Below are 18858 nucleotides of genomic sequence, written 5' to 3' on the forward strand. Positions count from 1 at the left end.
AAGGCCTAAAGAAGTGTCTCATAAATCAGCATTGTTGGTTTACTGCTGTCTATTTCAGTTTCACTAATGAAAACAGCAAATATGCTATGTTAAATGTCACAGACTTCTGTTACAGCTGAAACTTCAAAGCATTTCATGGGTGAGTTATCCCTGTTGAAAATCATTTTGATCTTCTGTCTGATTTGTATCAATTATGTTGTGGTTACTCAGCCAGTGTGTTGTACTTCTTATATATGTAAACCAGGCAAAAGTATTAAACCCTGGTGCATACAATACCTTCCAGCTTCCTTCAGGGGTCTCTTGTATACCATTTATTTATATTTTTTATGCATTTTGATATTCTGTTGCTGAAAGGTGACTTTTTTCAGATATTGTAACTGTTGTGATGCTCTCTCTCTGTTGCTTTTCTGTTTAGTTGAGTTTATAGTGCAGGTTTCTGTTTTGCTATGTTGAACTATATTGCTTTTTAACCATCTTAGTGTACTAAAACTGCCAAACTATAATATCATGATCACTGCATCTACCTAGCAGTGAGTGAAGAGCTCAGAGATATAGAGTGTATACAAGAATATTATTGCTTGGGGACCTTAATCTCCAGTGAGAGTCTAAGGTTAACATCCTTCCTTCATTTCCTCACTCTCACTGATCATGGTTTCTAAGCTTCTAACAGCCGGTGCAGAATGAACAGGCATTCATAACTTTGTTGACTGGCTTTATACTAACCAGTCATACAGATTATTACACCTTTCAGAGACATGTCTTTACTTAAGTGACAGCTGTATACACTGGTCCATCACCACCCTAACCCTAAAACTGTCACTTACCTACTTCTGCTACAGAACACAGTATCAGTAAGCCCCTAAGGACTGGTCATCTGTGATCATTTAGGCATACTGCTACAAAGCAGTGCTGCTACACTTTCTTCATGTCCTGGTGTCAGCACAATAAAAATACTATCTGACTAGGAGCTGAAAAAAGTTTTTATGGCAAGCAAGAAGGCCTAGATTACGTATAAATGTACTGGACTCCATGATTACTACGAACATCACGAGTTACTTTAAAAACAATGCAAAAATCTAGCAAACAACACAATATCAAATTTTATAGAAAAGCACTTAGAATCTCTTCTGAAAAATTCCACAGCCTTCCAGAAGGAAACCAAGTCATCTAAGCTCACAATTAGTGAACAGACAAGTGATCACTGACACTGAATAGATTTCAGAATCATTAGCATGTCAGCCAACTTCCCAGTTCCATACCTCTATATCCCCCATCACCTTCACTTCAGCCATTTCCACTTTTTCCTTTTTCTTCCTATATTCTCTTTCCTGCCATGTCTGACAAAACAAAAACCCTTTTCTACTAGTCTTGACCCCATTTGTTCCCTCATATTGGGTATTCCCAGCAATGAGGCAAAAGCTGACCAGCAGGCTAGTCATCGAGGCAGCCACAAAGGTTGTTCATGCCCTTACCTGCATCAACTTTTACAGGCTGTGATGTATTTTTAATAGCCCTAGCACCACTTACAGGTGGCTGACTTGGGCAAATCACACTATTGTGAGGATCTACTATACCATCTCTGTGTAGGTGCAAGGTCTCCCCACACATGCTAATGAGGGCTACAATCACTGGCTTAATAGAGCCAAGTCCATATCCATTGTTTTTTTGCTGCAGCACTGCCTACAAACATCCGCCTGCTGAAGGACAGGCAGACTGGAATCTCTCCCCCTTCCCACTGGATGTGGGATGCTCATTCCTATCCTAACTTATATAGCTTCTTCAGCTCCTGAGCCACCATTTAAAATTCAGTTATCCTGTTCATACTCAGCCAATTCCACTTTTGGCTTTGATCCTATCTATTATGTACATTATCCCCATTAGCAAAACTCAAAAGAGGGCTAGAAGAGGCTCATAACTACAGAAAAGATGTATTTGATGGCCTTTTCATTAAATCTACTGGGCCATGTGATACTTTCATGCCACCACTCTGAAGCATATTATTAATACCTCCCTCTCTGCCGGTGTGGTTCCTCTAAAACACCATAAACATTATTCCTATCTAAGTCTTGGCTCCAGTATAAACCCCACCATCCTCACATCTGCAAGCCCACAGAGTCATATGACAGTTACAGCAGGAAATGTAATGGCTTATTACAGCTCTTCTCTTCTCTTTCAGACAGACACAATGTACCAGAAAACAGATGCTGGAACCCTCACACTAGGGACACATTCACTGACCTCTCCAAGGCCTTTAACCTTGTAGAATATCTCTTTCTTTGTTTGGTTTTAGCTCAAATTGCATAAACTGATTCTCAGACTACTTGCACAGCAAATACTTTAAAATCAAAGACACACACACACTCAGTCTTCCCTTAATCTTAATCTACTTTGGTATTTCTGGACCATTATTTTCTGTCGTTAGCTTCCTCATAATGTGTCTGAAAACAATCATATCATCTTCTGTGGTAATGACACTTATCTGGGAATGAAGTAGTTAATCTAAATCTATCGGAAGCTCACTAAAGTCTGCCCTGGCTCAACTCTGATAGGCATATAAATTAAAGAAATTTAAGTTAACTTCAGTAAAACAAATGCAATGGTATTTTGGACTCGTAAGCACTTTAAGTTTATGCAAAGGTGAAGGTCATAGTTGTGGTCCTCTGAAAGTAATGCAGTCATTTCAATACCTTGGAATTTGCTTGACCCTACTCATACCTTCCTACTCACATCCATAATGTTGGGAATAAAACAACCACTGTATCTTACCCGTGCAAATGCTTAAGCAAATCTTTGAACAAGTAAGGTCATCTCACAAATGATGGAGTTCTTCTCACTCCTGAATACTATATTCCTACAATCAGTTTCATCTATGCAAGAAAACTATCACAACTGCCATATAGCACAAAGATGCACTTGGTGCTTGACTGCTGGTGAAGACAAGGGGGTTCACCACTGCCTATTCATCAGCAGCCAAGTTAGCTTCTGATTAATCTCAGAGTTTCCCTACTTGTTAGAACCTTATTGTGTAAACTCCTTCACATAGACCAGTTTAAGTACTTACATCATTTTATTTCCGTGAAATGACCCCAGCTTCTGCACCCACTGTCATTACTCTTGCCATCCCACACTACTCCATCAGATACACTAATAGTACTTTCTCCTGTCTAAGCTCCACAATCTGGAAGGTACCACCCACTACTGCCACCTTTACCAGATAGCTAAGATTACAACTAGAGCCACAAAGTGAATGCATATGTAATGGCTTCATCACCTGGCAATTTTTTCAAGTCCCTCACTTTTCCCATACTGATTTTTTTCTCTTCACAAAGCAGCATTCACAGAAGCACATATATGTGAGCGGTATTAAGTTCTAAAGTTGTAAACTAATGACTGTTATCACTTGCTTACTGACACTACTTTGGTCTGTCTGTCTGTGTGAGGTATATGTATGATGTTTTTTCCACAATGTAACAAAGTCATGACTGAAAAGGGTCCTAAGTACTTCCTATTCACCTACCTGAAATAAACAATGTACTTATGTACTCTCTTAAAATTGATACTGATTTTGAAGTTTAATAATCTATTTCCTTTGTTGAGCAAGTAAGTGGGCTGGTCCACAGACCCTTTTAAGCCAAGAACTGGCCCAATCCAACAGATGAGGAAATTTTCAACACAACATACTACACTATTTAATTATTACTTGACACACAGGTTACATTTGATTTTGTTTACATTACAATTACACACCAGGATAATATATGTATATATACATATATATATATATATATATATATATACATATATATATATATATATATATATATATAAAACAAGTATTTCATGACCACTGCACTTAGATGGTAAATGCAAACCAATAAATAAACAAAGGTTCCTCCACCCAGGCTAGAAGCAATGATATCACAAACAGCTACTTATTTGTCAGTTCAGGGGTCACTAAGAAACTTCATCTTGGATCTGGCAAGTGAAGGTTGCTTAGTGATGCTATAAAAATTTATATCATCATGGGATCACATAAGAAAATAAGAAACTGGGGAAGTAAAGGTCTTCTGTTTTTTTGTCTTCATGTTTGATAACTGCAACCCTATGACGAGCCTGCTAAGGTACAATGCTTGCTGCTAACTATATGGCTAGATGAGAAACACGAGTCTATGCAACTGAGTCATATTTTCTTCCTGCTGCTCTCTCTAGCATGTCAGTGGGAAAAGCTGGTATTAAAAGTGCATTTTGGATAACTCTAACCTATGAGTTATATAGTCAGGAGGTGAAGTGGTCAAATAACCCACCCTTACTTTCACAGATGAATAATTACTGAATAATGTCCTTGAAGTTCAGGTTTATTATAGTGATTATTACATAAGCACTTACATTAAAACCATCACTCAAATTCTGGAGGCATCTTAAATAGCATGAAGCACAGTTTAGCCACACCTCTAACAACACCGTTCAAGCTCAGCCTACATAAAGGGTTTTGTATCAAGCAAATAGAGAACAGCTACAGTCATTCTTTTGCAAAAGGGAGGACCTTCCACAGACTGAGGAAATTACAGACCCATACATGTGATCAGCTTCATATGAAAAGTCATAGAAAGACTTATCAGGGAATTAATCAATCTGGACATAGGGAACCTCAAAACAATGGACCAGTCTCAGTTTGGATTCATCAAGGGCAGGTCATGCTTACTCAACCTACTGGATTTTTTTTTAAAAGGTCACCAAGTCAATGGATGAAGACAAAATGGTAATCACCACATACCTTGACCTGACGAAAGCTTTTGACACAATTCCCCACTCAGGTATAGTACAAAAGCTAAATAAACAGGAAATAAACAATACTGGGCTGTCAACTGGCTCACAGACAGGACTCAGATAATCAAAATAGAGAAGTTACCTCTGCAAAGAGACTAGTCATCAGCAGAGTCCCCAAGGGTTCTGTAATGGGGCCTCTCCTGTTTGGCAACAACTTTTCTGAAGTAAAAGTCAATACCAAATGGCTCTAGCAGAGTAAGTTTGCAGATGACTGCAAGCTAGGAGCACTCACTGAATCCCCAAATGACTTAGCTATCCTGCAGGATGGTTTGTCTCGAATAAATAACTGGTGCCAAAATCATACACTAAAACTAAATGCCAAAAATGCATTACTATATCCTTTGGGAAGTCATCTACCCAGGGAACTAGTACACTGACAATATGCCGCTAAGAGTTGACACAGCTGTTTGGGATTTGGGAACTTATGTGGACAGTGACTTAACTTTTGAACAACATATGTCTATTGTTGTAAGAAAGCCCTTCTATATTGCACAGCTTACAAACAAAAGGATTGTGTCTAGATCTACGGATGTCAAGGTCCCCTTAACTCAGCCCTCATTAGGTCAGTCATTGAATATAACTGCCCCCTTTGGCATGTATCTGTCCAGACTCATGCAAGAACTGGAATGCTCACAGCGATACCTTACTAAAAGGATACAAGGCCTAAACAGCATGTCCTACATGGACTGACTAAGAGCCCTGTCATTATACTTGGTATCCTACAGACTGCTAAGAGCTGACCTGTGTCTGGCATACAAGGCATCCCCTGACCAATTACTGATGGATTTACTGCACATCAGAAAGTCAAATGGCATCAGAAATACTTGGTCTATAGAAAAAAAAAAAAAAAAGAAATATTTGGTCTACGGATTTAAATACCACTTCTGCAACATCAACAGAAGGACTTGGAAGTTCAGGTATATCTCATATAGGATATCGCTGCTGGGAAACAGACTCTTCATCCATATAAAACAAAATTAATTTCTGGCCATTTTCAAGCACAACTTAGTTCTATGGATGGGAAACAGAAAAATTACCCTGGGACTGCCCCCTGTACTACGAATACAAGCAGCTCCTAAATGCTTTATCTCATGTATAGGTCTCCTCAAATTATCAACATTATGATCCCAGTTATTCTCATTAGGGGAAATATATAATTATTGACCATTAACCCAAAATAAATAAGACTATACCTGAAAGAGAAAACAATGTTACAGTAAAAAACAGTAACACTGCTACCTTAACTGGCACTGCCAGCCACCAGAAGGGAAGCTCAAACAAAAGTTTTTAACATCTGAATACAAATAAAGTAAAAAAGCACAAAAAGTGCAATGTCCTAGCTGATGAACATTCACACAAATGGACAGGAAATTTTGAAGTGCAGGCTCTGAATGAGAAACAGCATGCAAAATCCCAAATGTCCATCCAAAAAATTATATTCAAAAAGTAACAGTAAAAAAAGCATTAAAACTGGCTCAAATTCCAAGCCAGTTTTACAGACTTAATGAGGCATAACAAACACAAGTTGGCAAGCATCACTCCGATCTTCTTCACCCGATAATGAACAAACCTTTCTTTCAATCACTGGTCTGCTTTCTAAAAGCTGCTACTCCTGAAGGCCACTGTAATTCAGGCTAAAAAACAAACATAACCTGACTCTTACTGTGATTTTTCTACCTCCTCTTCTTTTTGGACATAAACACAACACCAATACACCTTCCAAACACAGTAAAATATGACAATTCAACCAAAACACAGTGAGAAAAGATAAATAGTCTATTAGATGAAGCTGAAAAAGTATAGAAAACTCTACAGTTAGGCAGCCACTTGCCGCCATTGTTGAGAGCATCGCTACATACAGGCAAAGTGGCGCCATTGTCAGAAATACTGTCTATATAATAACGACACAACTTTTTATTTAATGCTTCTCTACTACTATGCTCCTACAACAGAAAAAGAGACTGCCACCAGAAACATTGTTAAAGTGTGGAATATAGTTATATGTAAGTTGTCTGTCTCTATAACTAATTTTAAAAGACCATCAGATAAGAAACTTTTTCTGAAGTTGAAAAGAATGCACATCACTTCTAATGTTAGAAGGCCTGATGGTTAAATCTAAACAGTAGCATTCTAACACAAGAGAAGCAAGTCATACTCTCTAGAAGTTATGTATCGTTTATGTAACCTGTTAAATAAAAGGTCTTCATTATTCAAGTGAATTTTAAGCACCTCATGCTGCTTTGTGGAAACAACAAAGCAGTTGTTTCACTGAAAAAGTAAAACAAGTGTTAATTTGCTGACTTCTGTTCCCCAGCTTTTCACCCTGGGACCACCACCTCTTAGGGGCTCTCTCCAGACATATCCCTTCACTAGGAAAGTCAGTTCCCTCTGGGTGTTTAAATCTCTCAGTCATCGAGCTGTAAATACCACAGCAATCAGGAAAAAGGAGCAAAGAAACTAGGACTGTCCAACTGTGGCCATCTGAGGTTTTCTCTTAAACCCGGACTCCTTTCGAAGTCTTGGGCTGAGGTCACCTGAATGGATTTGCAATGGTACCACAAGTGAAATAACTTTAACTATGTGGTGGTGTGATTCTCTTTGCTCGTTCACCTACCACAGCACTGGCTACAATCAAATGAACCCAGGTTCACCGTAAGTGCCACTGAAAGTATCTACATGCCCCCAAACATGCCTCACAAACTCCCCCAGGGGACAGGTGAGAAGACAATGAACCATCATTCCTCCTCTTCTTCCATGCCAACTCAAGCTGGTGCCAAAGCATCTAGTCAGATTCATGTTGTTTGGATAAATAGTGCTTTATCTCTACATGCTAATGGAGATGGTACAAATGTAAAGGGTTTCATGTACTCCCTTGTACTCCTACGTACAATATATGTTAAGCTTACAATTTTCTGTTAATTTTCTTCAGGAATGCTAAATTTTGCAGTCAAGCATAGCCCAAAAGTTTGATGACTAATCACATTCAGTACTACATATCGCATGATCCTAGCACTGTGGTGCAACGGGTATTTCAATGGACTTCTAGTAAAATGAAAAAAAAAAACATTCAAAAGGATGCGGTCTCAAGTCCCAGCAGAGCTGATGTTTAGTCATTCTGTGCCACTACCGTCAGTGCATTAGACGTCTGGCAAAATGACAACAAAACATTCAAAAGCTGTGGATTCAAGTCTCACAGAGTCAACATTTAGCTGTAGTTAGAACACAGATTTACATGGAAGACCTGATAGTGACCCGATTTCTGTCATCTGGGGCTTGAGTCTGACAGCCTTCAATTGCCTACTGATTGACTCTGAGTAAGTCACTTAGCCAGAGAGTTCTCTGGAGCAATTGGAAAATTGGACTAGGCACCTCAGTGATCTCCTGGATCACGTATCTAGTAACTCCCTCTGAAACTAGGTATGTAGTTCAACGTCCTGTATTGCTGGAACATTCTGATTAAGCCACTCACTTATTCATTCATTTTCTTTCAGTCTGTGTTTTACCCACTTCAGGGTTACAAAGTCAGACCATGTCATGACACACAGTAGATGCAAGAGAGAGGCATGAATCCCAGACAGTGCTCAAGTCTAATGCAGGATGCAAGGGCATACTCATTCACATACAGCATGCACAACTCTGGTTAATACCGAGAACTGTCACTTAACCTAAAGCATGTACTTGAAGTATGGGAAAATCGGATTACCTGGTAAAAATGCATGTGGACACCAAAAGACATGCACACTCCACAATGAAGATATCCTAGCCAAGATCAAACTGGAGATCCAAACACTATGAGGCAACAATGCTAACCATTCTATCACTATGCCACCCCAAGAATAAATGAAGTCAAAGTAATTTAAAACTCTTAGAAATTACACCACTAAAGATGTCTACAAGCATGGAAGCATCATATTTATACAATGACTCCCCATTAATATTCAAAAACGTGCACACTGATTGGCCAGCCCAACCAGCGTGCCCGGTGTAAATCCCACAATATACCAATGGAAAAAGGTCCGGTCACCAGGACTTCTTTCCATTGGTATATTGTTTAAATTTTATTTTTTAAAAAATAAAAATAAAATCTTTAGCCCCGACTCTGGACATACCAGAGAGGCAGCTTGGGCAAAATACTAGGGAAATCAGGTACGTTATTTAAAACTAAACACACGTACCTGATATCCCTTGTATTTCGTCCATGTTGTCTCTCTCCTACCCCTAAACTGCCCTAAAGTTTTTTTTTTAATTAAAAAAAAAGAAAACAAAAACAGAGCAATGGAGATGTTCTTTTCTCCATTGCTCCGTTTCAAAGCATTGATGTACTGGGTATGTGTGGGAACCTAAGTCCCATACGCATGCACAGTACATCATCATCCAGCTGACACAAGCATCCTCCAAAAGGGCCTCATAGAAACAGACAACTGGTGCCAGAGCCATGGCCTCAAGCTAAATGCCAAAAAGTGTATAGTCATCCCCTTTGGCGAAAACAAAGTGCCCACAAATTACTACATAGGTGGTAATCCATTAAGTACAGAAGAAGTAATTGGGGACCTGGGGACCCAAGTTGATAGCAATCTCTCATTTGACAACCACGTGGCCAAAGTGGTTAGAAAAACATTTTATATAGCTCACCTAATCATGAAGGGATTCACATCTAGATCAGGGGAGGTCATCGTGCCTCTTTACTCATCCCTCATCAGGCCCATAATTGAGTACAATGCCCCTTTTGGGATGTACCTTACCAGATACCTGCAGCAACTGGGAAGACCCCAAAAGTACCTCACCAAGAGGATCAAAGGGCTCAAACAGATGCCATATGCTGCCCGGTTAAAGAAACTCCAGCTCTACTCAGTGGCGTACCACCTGCTCAGAGGCGATCTGTGCCTGACGTATAAAGCCATGTCCAACCCGGAATTAAGGGACATGCTGCACCTCAAAAAATCCAATTCCCATCGAGCTACGCGCTCGAGAGACTTGAACCTCAGCACTGAAATAAATAGGACATGCTGGAGGGACAGATTCATAACCCAGAGGCTCCCTTCACTCTGGAATAAAATCCCAGTCCATGTTAGGCAGAGTCCCTCATTGACTCTCTTCAAGAGGAATTTTGATGAGTGGATGGGAGATCGTAGGTTTACCCTGGGCATCACTTCTGTGTCACTGTTAGACAGAGGCACAGTATACTAACCTCGAAAAAGGGCATAGCAAAATTAATTTAAAATGGGTGGCGAAAGCCAAACATACTCTGGCTAGGCTTATAAATGCCCTAGGGCAGATAGCCTAGTATGAACCTATGAACCTATCAACACAAGGAAGCAGTATACCACCAGCAGCGGAAGAACAGTAATGCGCTGTTATACAAAGACATTATTTAAGAAAAGTAAGTATTTTTTTCTTAAATAATGTCATTGTACAATAGCAATAACCGACTCCGTGGTTGTGGTATATTGAAATTTACCCATGGTTGGCTTTATTTAATCACTTGGGCTTCACCCTCATGATTAAACCACTCCAACCATGGGTAAATCTTCAATATACCACACCATGTCATTGGTTATTGCTTAAATATATGATAATATACATAGACATATATATATATATATATATATATATATATATATATATATATATATATATATATATATTTGTATGAGGTTGCACGTGCTATATTGCTAAACTGAAGAATTTGTTTTTGATTGTCTTCTTAGAGCAATGCAGATTGACCTATATTTCGTACATGTTTGAAGCTCCTTTGAAAAATGCCTCCCAGCTTTCCAAAAAAAGTAAATAACATAAAAATTATTGTAGGCACATTTGCTATAGGGATGTCAGATGAAAGTGACTACATAACGTCTTTACAGCTATGCTGAATTTTACAGCATTTCAAAAGATGTTTTATTCACTAAACAAAATTACACAGCTTTAGAGTGAAGTGCCTGGTGTTTGAATTTCATGCCAAACAATATTGTTTTTTGATGGCTCACATGCATTTATCTGGACATTCTTACACTCCTAAGCTGGCTTACAGATCTGTTTGTATAAAAAGCTTACTGGAAAATAAATGAAGAAACTGGAATTGCATTACAAGACAAAAGCATTTATTGCTTGAATGAATAAAGAGTATATTAGAAAATTAATACAAAACTCAGAAATATATTACAAATTTATATACTGTACAGTATGTAATATATTCTACATTTTGCAAAAGTACTGCAAATAAACTTGATGTATGAGAGAGACTGCACCTTAACACAAACTTACTAAGTATTTGCATGATTCAATTTAAGACAGGATCTATTTTTACCACTTTTTGAGTAAATGGAATGGAACAGCCTGTCATTTAGTGCAGAATATCAAGGCTCCAAGCTGTTAAAAAAGTTGCTTCGTATAGTCCAGGGTACAGTGTTCAACTCCTTCCACTTCTATTGTATACCGTGCAAATCTGAGCAACTCCCTTAACCAGACAGTGCTCCCAGGTCACTCCTGAAAAGGGACATTTGCATCCAATAGGCTTACCAGGTTAATAAATTAATGAAAAAAAAAATGGAAACAATGCAGAAGTTAGTGCACTGTGCTTTGTGGTTGTTGATACATTACTGATATATGTAGGTTTGAACATTGTCTTCATAATAATAATAATAATAATAATAATAATAATAATAATAAATAGCTGCATTCCTACAGATGCCTGTTATTACATACAATAAGAGACCTACAACAGGGAATCACTATGGTGAGTTTCATGCTAGAGAAAAGTGCTTTTGAAATTACTGCTGTGTGCATTTGCCTTTATATGTGTTATCTATTCAGAAATTTTGAGCAGGCACAATATTCCATATGCCTTGAGGGGGACTCAAAAAGTAAGCTCCCCAGGAAAAAATGAAAATATGAAGTGGTGCCGTACAGTGATTTAAATGAAACATAACATTAGTTTTAGCTGTAGGCCTGTAGTATAGTTTAGAACACATCAACATTACTTTGTTATATTTTCCTGAATTAAAGATTATGTAGACAGAAGATACTGAGCAGTTGTACCAAAGATTTCTCTTGTCTGTGTTAGCAAAAGTGTAAATGCAGGTATGCCTTATGATTGTAGCAGAGCAAAGGAGGAATTAACATGCTCATGCCAAGTTCATGAGTTAATGCCAACTAGATTACCTGTCTAAGAATTATTTAGCTTTTACTCCATGTTTGCTCTTTGTTCAGGTCAACAGATCAGAAAAGAAGCAAGTAACAGTCCTTACATCGTATAGGTGAAGAAGATAAAAAGAGTTACTAAAATGTGACAAATAACAACATTTTAGGGAGCTACTATTAGCCCCCAGATGTCACTGACAAGCGTAGATGTGAGCAGCATCATTGCTATAACATGGCAATGTAAACTTTTAATCAGCCAATCACCCACTGGCTCAGGCAGGTACATGCAGATGAATATATCTGCAGTGGAGTACTTTACATGCTTCAGGCACTTAAAAAGAAGAACACTTCCTGATTAGGAGAACAAAATTAACTCCTTTGTGTGCAGTATAGGGCCGATGCTAACCCTGCTTATGCTAGTATGCTTCTTGTGTTTATGAGCAAACACAGCCAGAAATCCACTAAATCAATGAACACATGGCAGAAAGTAAAACTGAGAAGCACACTGAATTGTCTGACTATGCCTTTCTACATTTAAAAAACACCTGTGAGAAAAAAGTAGCAATTCAGTAATGTATGAAATGTTTTCTCATCTGGCATTTCAGTTAGCAGACCAGTTCAGTGCTAATTTCACTCTGCCTTCCCTAATTACTATCTCTAGTATCCCTGAAAATGTATTTCCCCTGAAATCACCTTAGAACCATTCTTAAAATTCCTTTCACAGAAAAAAATAATACCTTCATAGACCCAGACAACATTCCTGACTGCATTCTTATCAATGACAAGTATGAAGTCTGTTCAACCTCAGCTTATCTACAGGGTTTGTGTCTGATGCCTGAAGAGCAGTGACTGTAACTCTCCTACACAAGGGTGGCCCCTCTACAGATGCAGGCAATTATAGGTTCATCGGCCTCGCCAACTTTTTATGTAAAGCCACGGAACATACCGCAGAAAAACTCATTTAAACAGACATGGGCAACTTAACTGACCTAGACCCAGTCAATTTGGTTTTGTGAATGGCAGTTCCTGTCTCCTGAAACTTGTAAGTTACACTGGGTGTGGACAGTGCTCACTCTGTGCACACTGCTTATCCCAATCTGGTTAAGGTTTTCACACTATCCCTCCATGCAGGTACTGTTAAAAACTGACAAACTTAACGTAGGTTGTGAGAATTGCTTGCACTCCCTCTGAGTGTAAAATTGTAACTACTTGGGGTACCACAGCGATCAGTGCTCAGCCCTCTCCTGTTTGGCTTTAATTTTGTAGATATCCAGTCCAACATCCAAGAAGTGTGACTGACCGAGTTTGCTGATAACTACAAGCTGGGTGCTGTTATCTGCTCATCAGCTGACACTAAACATCTCCAACAAAGACTAGAATACTGAAATACCAATACTGAAGACTGTTTTAAGTCAAATCAAAAAAGTGCAGAGCAGAAGTATTTGGCAAAAAAAAAAAGCTCTTCCCACCACGTATGTTACAAATGATACTCCTCCTCCTCAGACATGATCATAAGAGACCTGGGTACTTATACAGTAAACTCTCAGTTAACCAGAACTCAAGCAACTAGCACTCTCAAGCAACCAGCAAAAAAAAAAAAAAAAAAAAAAAATCAAAAAAATACATTACAATTTTCATGTGTTGCACTTTGTCCCCCCTGCAGAAAAATACCTTACGTTTTTAGAGTTTGAGTTTTAAAAAGGAAGATAGGAATAAATTCCCTCTCTCCCCAACCTGAGAACAGTGAAGCCAAACAAATAGTAAAGGGTACAGTATTAATCAAGCTTATTTTTAATAGTAACTCTCAAGCAACCAGAAACTAGTTATCCGGCATCTACCAATCCCCATGGGTGCTGGTTAACTGAGAGTTTATTGTATATGGACATTTCTCTCTCTCACTTAATGATCATGCTTCCACTACAGTCAGGAAATCCTTCCATCTCCCCAGTTAATTTCCAAAGGGATATCTTTAAGATTCAAAGAAGTCATCCGGCTTGAGTACCTTCCCTTATTAGACCTATCATTGAATACAGTGCCCTCTTTGGTGTGTGAGAGGCCCCAAAGATAACGTACTAAGAAAAGTAAAGGCCTTAAATCATTTGGACATATTAGCATGACACTCCTTATACTTAAGTAGCCTACAGATTGCTCTGATGTAACTTGTGTCTTCTTATTTCAGCCATGAAAGACCCAGTCCTATTTGACTTCTTGTTTCTTTGTAAAAACAGTGGTTCTAAAAAAACTCGTACTAAGGACCTAAATCTGCACCAACAAATAAACAAGACTTATTGGAAAGAGAGGGTCCAAACTCAGTATATTTCAAGGCTTTGCAATAAGTTACCATCAAACAAAGTTGTTTAGTTTGTAAGTGATGAACTACCTCAGTATTTTAGCATGGTACATGTTAGTGTGTTTAGGCTGCCTTTTTTCCACGTGTGGAACTACAGTTATACCACAATGTTTTCCAGATTGTGATTGTGTGCCAGTGTCCTTCCAAACAATAAACACTGTGTGCAACAAACATATTGAAAAACTACACTGACTCAAGGTCCTGCAAGGTAAAACATGCTAGCCAGATTAAAATCACAGGCACAGAGGGACAATGTCCTTCAGTCCATTAGTAACATACATTTGGAAATAACCTAATTACTGCTGAAGTACTGATAAATGATGCGGAAGGGCCGAAATTAAGCAAATGAATGAGAGTACTTCCTACCTAAGGAGTGGACATGGGTCACTAATAGCCAAACTGACACCAGCACAGAAGATTCATGTGCATGTAGGCATTTTTCTTCCACGGTGGTGCAGAAGTAGCATTGTTGCCTCACAGCAAGAGGTTCTCCCATTCGATTCTCGGCTTGGGTAGGGAGTGCCTTCTGTGTGGAGTCTGCATGTCCTCTCCGCGGTCGAGTGGGCGTTTGAAAGACATGCGTTGAATGGGCGTGCCTTCGCTGAAGGTTGGGCGTCGGGCTGGCAACTCGACACCATAAAAAAAAAAACAACTGCCAATCATTAGCGGACCGGAGTTCCGCTGTGGCGACCCCTAACTGGGAAAAGCTGAAAGACAAACAACAAAAGTGGGAACATACATATATTTGTGTAAAGATGTACACGGTGATATTACAGATATATTTGTGTGTGCGTGTGTGTGGATGCACATGTATATAATGAATAAATAAAGATGCTGGGAGATTATTTGACTTTGACATATATAATATGCTGCATTATGTGGTCAATACTGACTGTACTTCAGAAAAGCAGAATGCATCACAGTATTACAAACCTCTCCTGTGGTCAAAAATAAGATGGCATCTGGAGTTCCACTTTCTACATTCACTGTGAAAAGTAGATAGTAAGACAACAGTGACAACTGTAGATTAGATGTATATACAGAGAGGGGGAACTAATAACTTAAAACAAAAATGAGTAGAATATAACATAAGAAGTTGTTCTCATGAATCATCAAAAATATCATCCCTCTGACACTAAATCCATTTACTTACTATTTTAGTCTACAGTAGTCATCTGTTATAACATCATCTGGATGAAGCACTTGCGAGGAAAAAGGTAACAATGAGGAGTAAAAATGTATGATATTGCAAAACATATTAAATACCAGGCATGCTAGCATTGCTTCTTACCTTTAAAGGAGGATTTACTCTGCAGTCATTGATGACACTGGACAAGGGCTCAGTAGAGCAAACAGACTCTGTAACAAGGAGATCTGCAGTATTCTTTGGCTCACACCAGGCTGTCTCTTTTTGAGCATCATGGATGGGAGCATCAAGCCAAACAGAGTCTGTGACCTAAATAATAAGGGGAAATTGCTCAGTGCTGCAACAAAGAGATCAAAACAAATGACCAAAAAACTGCCTGCAGTGTTAAATGTACATTTAAGTCTATAGTCAAGGGACTTGATGACAGAATGGTAACACAGATAAGGCTGTAAATCAGTATCACAAAAGTGTAAGAAAATGTCACAGAAACTGTATTTTAGGAATTCAAAACGGTTACATTTTTTTTTGGCTGGCAGCATGAAGCTAGACTATGTTGGACTGAAAACTGTCCTGTCTACGCTCTACCTAGATTTTAGGATATCATCCAACTGGATCAGACATTACAGGGGTCATCAATCCACTTTCAAGATACAGCATCATACAAATCATATTTTACCAGTATCACCAGTTTAGCAACACACACTAAAGACTCAACTGTTGGAAAAGGGAAGAATGACACTTTTGAATGGACAACATTTTTAGCAATTCTAACAAGTCTATAAAGGCAGTTTCATTCAAGAAACAGATTCCTTTGAGCTAAACCTATAAAGTTATGTGAGAAGCACTCTTAGGATTTATCTGCTTTTCTGAACTGGAGTGTAATTTAGCACAGAACATGTCTGTGTTATTTGTCCTTGGAGGGGGGAGGACACGTAGATCAAACTCAAAGTACATATAAACCATATTAATGTTTCACATAATAACTTGAAATGAGTTCACAAGCTAGACATCCCAATGAAGAGTTGAAAAGTAGATAGTAGTGTTGGCAGCACCAGTCAGGTCTCAAGTCTGCAGTGTTGCAGAACATGCTGTACTAGACATTTTTCCTTGTGGTACTCAGCAGATAAAAATCAGAATGACAACTTTTAAGTGTCTTTGCCTACTACCCCCAACACATGCACAACAAGCCAACTACAGAACTATTAGTATACTGGCTCACATAGGCATCACTCTACTTCCTGGAGAAGCAAGCTTTTAAGTGGACTCAGTATCACCACTCTGCAATGGTTAGTGCTACTGACATTTCAGCTTACTCCCTAAACCAGGGATCAGTGCTGCAGTCACATTCTTCACCAGTGTGTCTACAGAATGTCCCGAGGTTATTCAACCTCTCAAATGTCATGAAGCATGAGCAGTGCTTGCTGGAGATGGGTACCTCCACAGGTCTCTCTGTTCACCTAAAAGTTAAAACTGCTAAATGATGAAAGAGAAGTAGTGAATTCAAAAGGCATTTTGGTGAACTATCTGGTGAAGATGTCATCATCTAACTGGCATTAAAGTGGGCTGTATACATTCTTGAAGTTGGTTGCCTCATTGGTTCTCTCCCTATACCTAAAAGTTAAAATCATTAGAGGATCAAACAAGATTGTGTACTTGATTCAGTTAATTGAGGAGTGAAGCTGCAGTCTCTTGGGTGACAAAAGATTAAATGGACTGTGTGAAGGAGAAGTTAGTCCAAGAGCTGGAATGGGGTCACCATAATGATTTGCATTAACTGAGTATAGAAACAAAAAGTGTTCAAATGGAATATTGGAAAGGTTGCGAAGATTAAGTTGTAGAACTTGACTGGATTGACTGGCACACACACACAAAAAAAACAAAACAAAAAAAAAACATATAAGAGTGGTTACAATGGATCAACCAAAGTACAATCCTGACTAATGGGCAGCCATTGCAGTTGTTAAACAACAAATGCAAGAGGTTCAAGACAAGGTAGCTGAGACAGTAAAACCTCAAAGAGAGTGTGTGTGTCAGCTACTTGGGCAGGGACATGAAGCACCGGTTGGGCAGAGAGGGTGCTGGAGGTCTTGGCTTGCCCCCTCAGCTGAGAACTCAACTCTATAGCTGTGCCAGTGGGGAGTCTTACTGAGGATAGGAAGAAACCAGCCCAGGACTGACTGTGGTCTCTGTGTCCTCTTAGGGAAACTGCACTTGATGCAGAGAGCTGCACCTGGAGATACTGTCAGTGTACTTGTCATCCTCTCAGCGAACATCCCCCACTGTTGCCAGTGATGAGGGAATGAGGCTTCTTCAGTACTGGTCCAGTGGTGGGTCGTCACATTTTGGTGGGCAGTGGTGGGATATCCACATCACATTTGGTTGGCAGTGGTGGGATATCTACATCACATTTGGTTGGCAGTGGTGGGATCACCACATCACATACCGGGATCCAGTGGTGTTGATGTTGAAATCCTGTAGCCTGTAAACAGTTGTCACTAAAGAAGGTGTATGTCCTCTCAAGCAGCCACACAGTAGACATATTCAGAGTTTCATATCACAACAGTTTTATTTATTTTTTGTTAGCTTAGTTACTCAGGGAGGGCCGGCAAAGATGTCAGCAGAAGAGTATGACAAGCTGACAAGAAACCAGTTGGCTGAGTTGTGCCAAGCCAAAGAACTGCAGCATGCCAACCTGACTAAAGAAGAAATTATTGCAGCCTTAACCAGAGCTGCATCAGAGACCAGCAACCAGAAAGACAGCCAGACTGGAGTTGGGGATGTACAACTCTCAGAAAATGAACAGTTCAACTTTGCTTCAGAGGACTTAAAAATCCATCTGGAGTTAAAGAGACTTGAACTGGAGGCCAAACAATTGGGACTACAATCAGCAGAGATGCTGCAGCACTTGGAGGCTGAAGAAAAGGAGAAACAATGGCATTAGATTCAGCAGAGAGACTGAGACTTCTGGAAGCAGAAGAAAAGGAGAAGCAGAGAAAACAAGAAAATGAAATGCTGATTTTCGCTAGGGTCACAGAGGTAACCAGGAAGGGAGTAACCGAACCACAGAAGCAAAAAAAGTCAGTACATTTCTTTCACAATTTACAGAGGGTGATAACTTTGAAAGTTTTATTCATATGTTTTAAAGGGTATGCAAACAGTATAATGTTGAGCAAGGGCTCTGAGTACGGTTCCTGACCCCCTTATTCCATGGTAAAGCTGTAATTGCTGTTTCTAAATTGTCTGATACGGATTACTTAAATTACTTAAATTACAGTACGGTTAAAATTTGTTTATTGGAATGCTTTACGTTAACACCTGAAGCTTATAGAAAAAAGTTTCTTGAGCATAGGCTCAAGGCAGATGAAAGTGTGTGTGAATTTATTGTGGAGTTAAGCAC

General features: G+C 39.1%; 1 protein-coding gene across 1 annotated transcript in view; it reads right to left on the reverse strand.

The window, feature by feature from the left end:
* The window catches only part of LOC122795584, a 484904-nt gene that overhangs the window by 124717 nt on the left and 341329 nt on the right, over positions 1-18858 (reverse strand). The window contains exon 5 of the mRNA XM_044063834.1: positions 15606-15770. Within this exon, the coding sequence (XP_043919769.1) occupies positions 15606-15770 (165 nt within the window). The remainder of the gene's footprint in view (positions 1-15605; positions 15771-18858) is intronic.

Source organism: Protopterus annectens, chromosome 2.part2 (assembly GCF_019279795.1).
Source record: "Protopterus annectens isolate FY-2018-M chromosome 2.part2, PAN1.0, whole genome shotgun sequence".
NCBI classification, from domain to species: Eukaryota; Metazoa; Chordata; order Ceratodontiformes; family Protopteridae; genus Protopterus; species Protopterus annectens.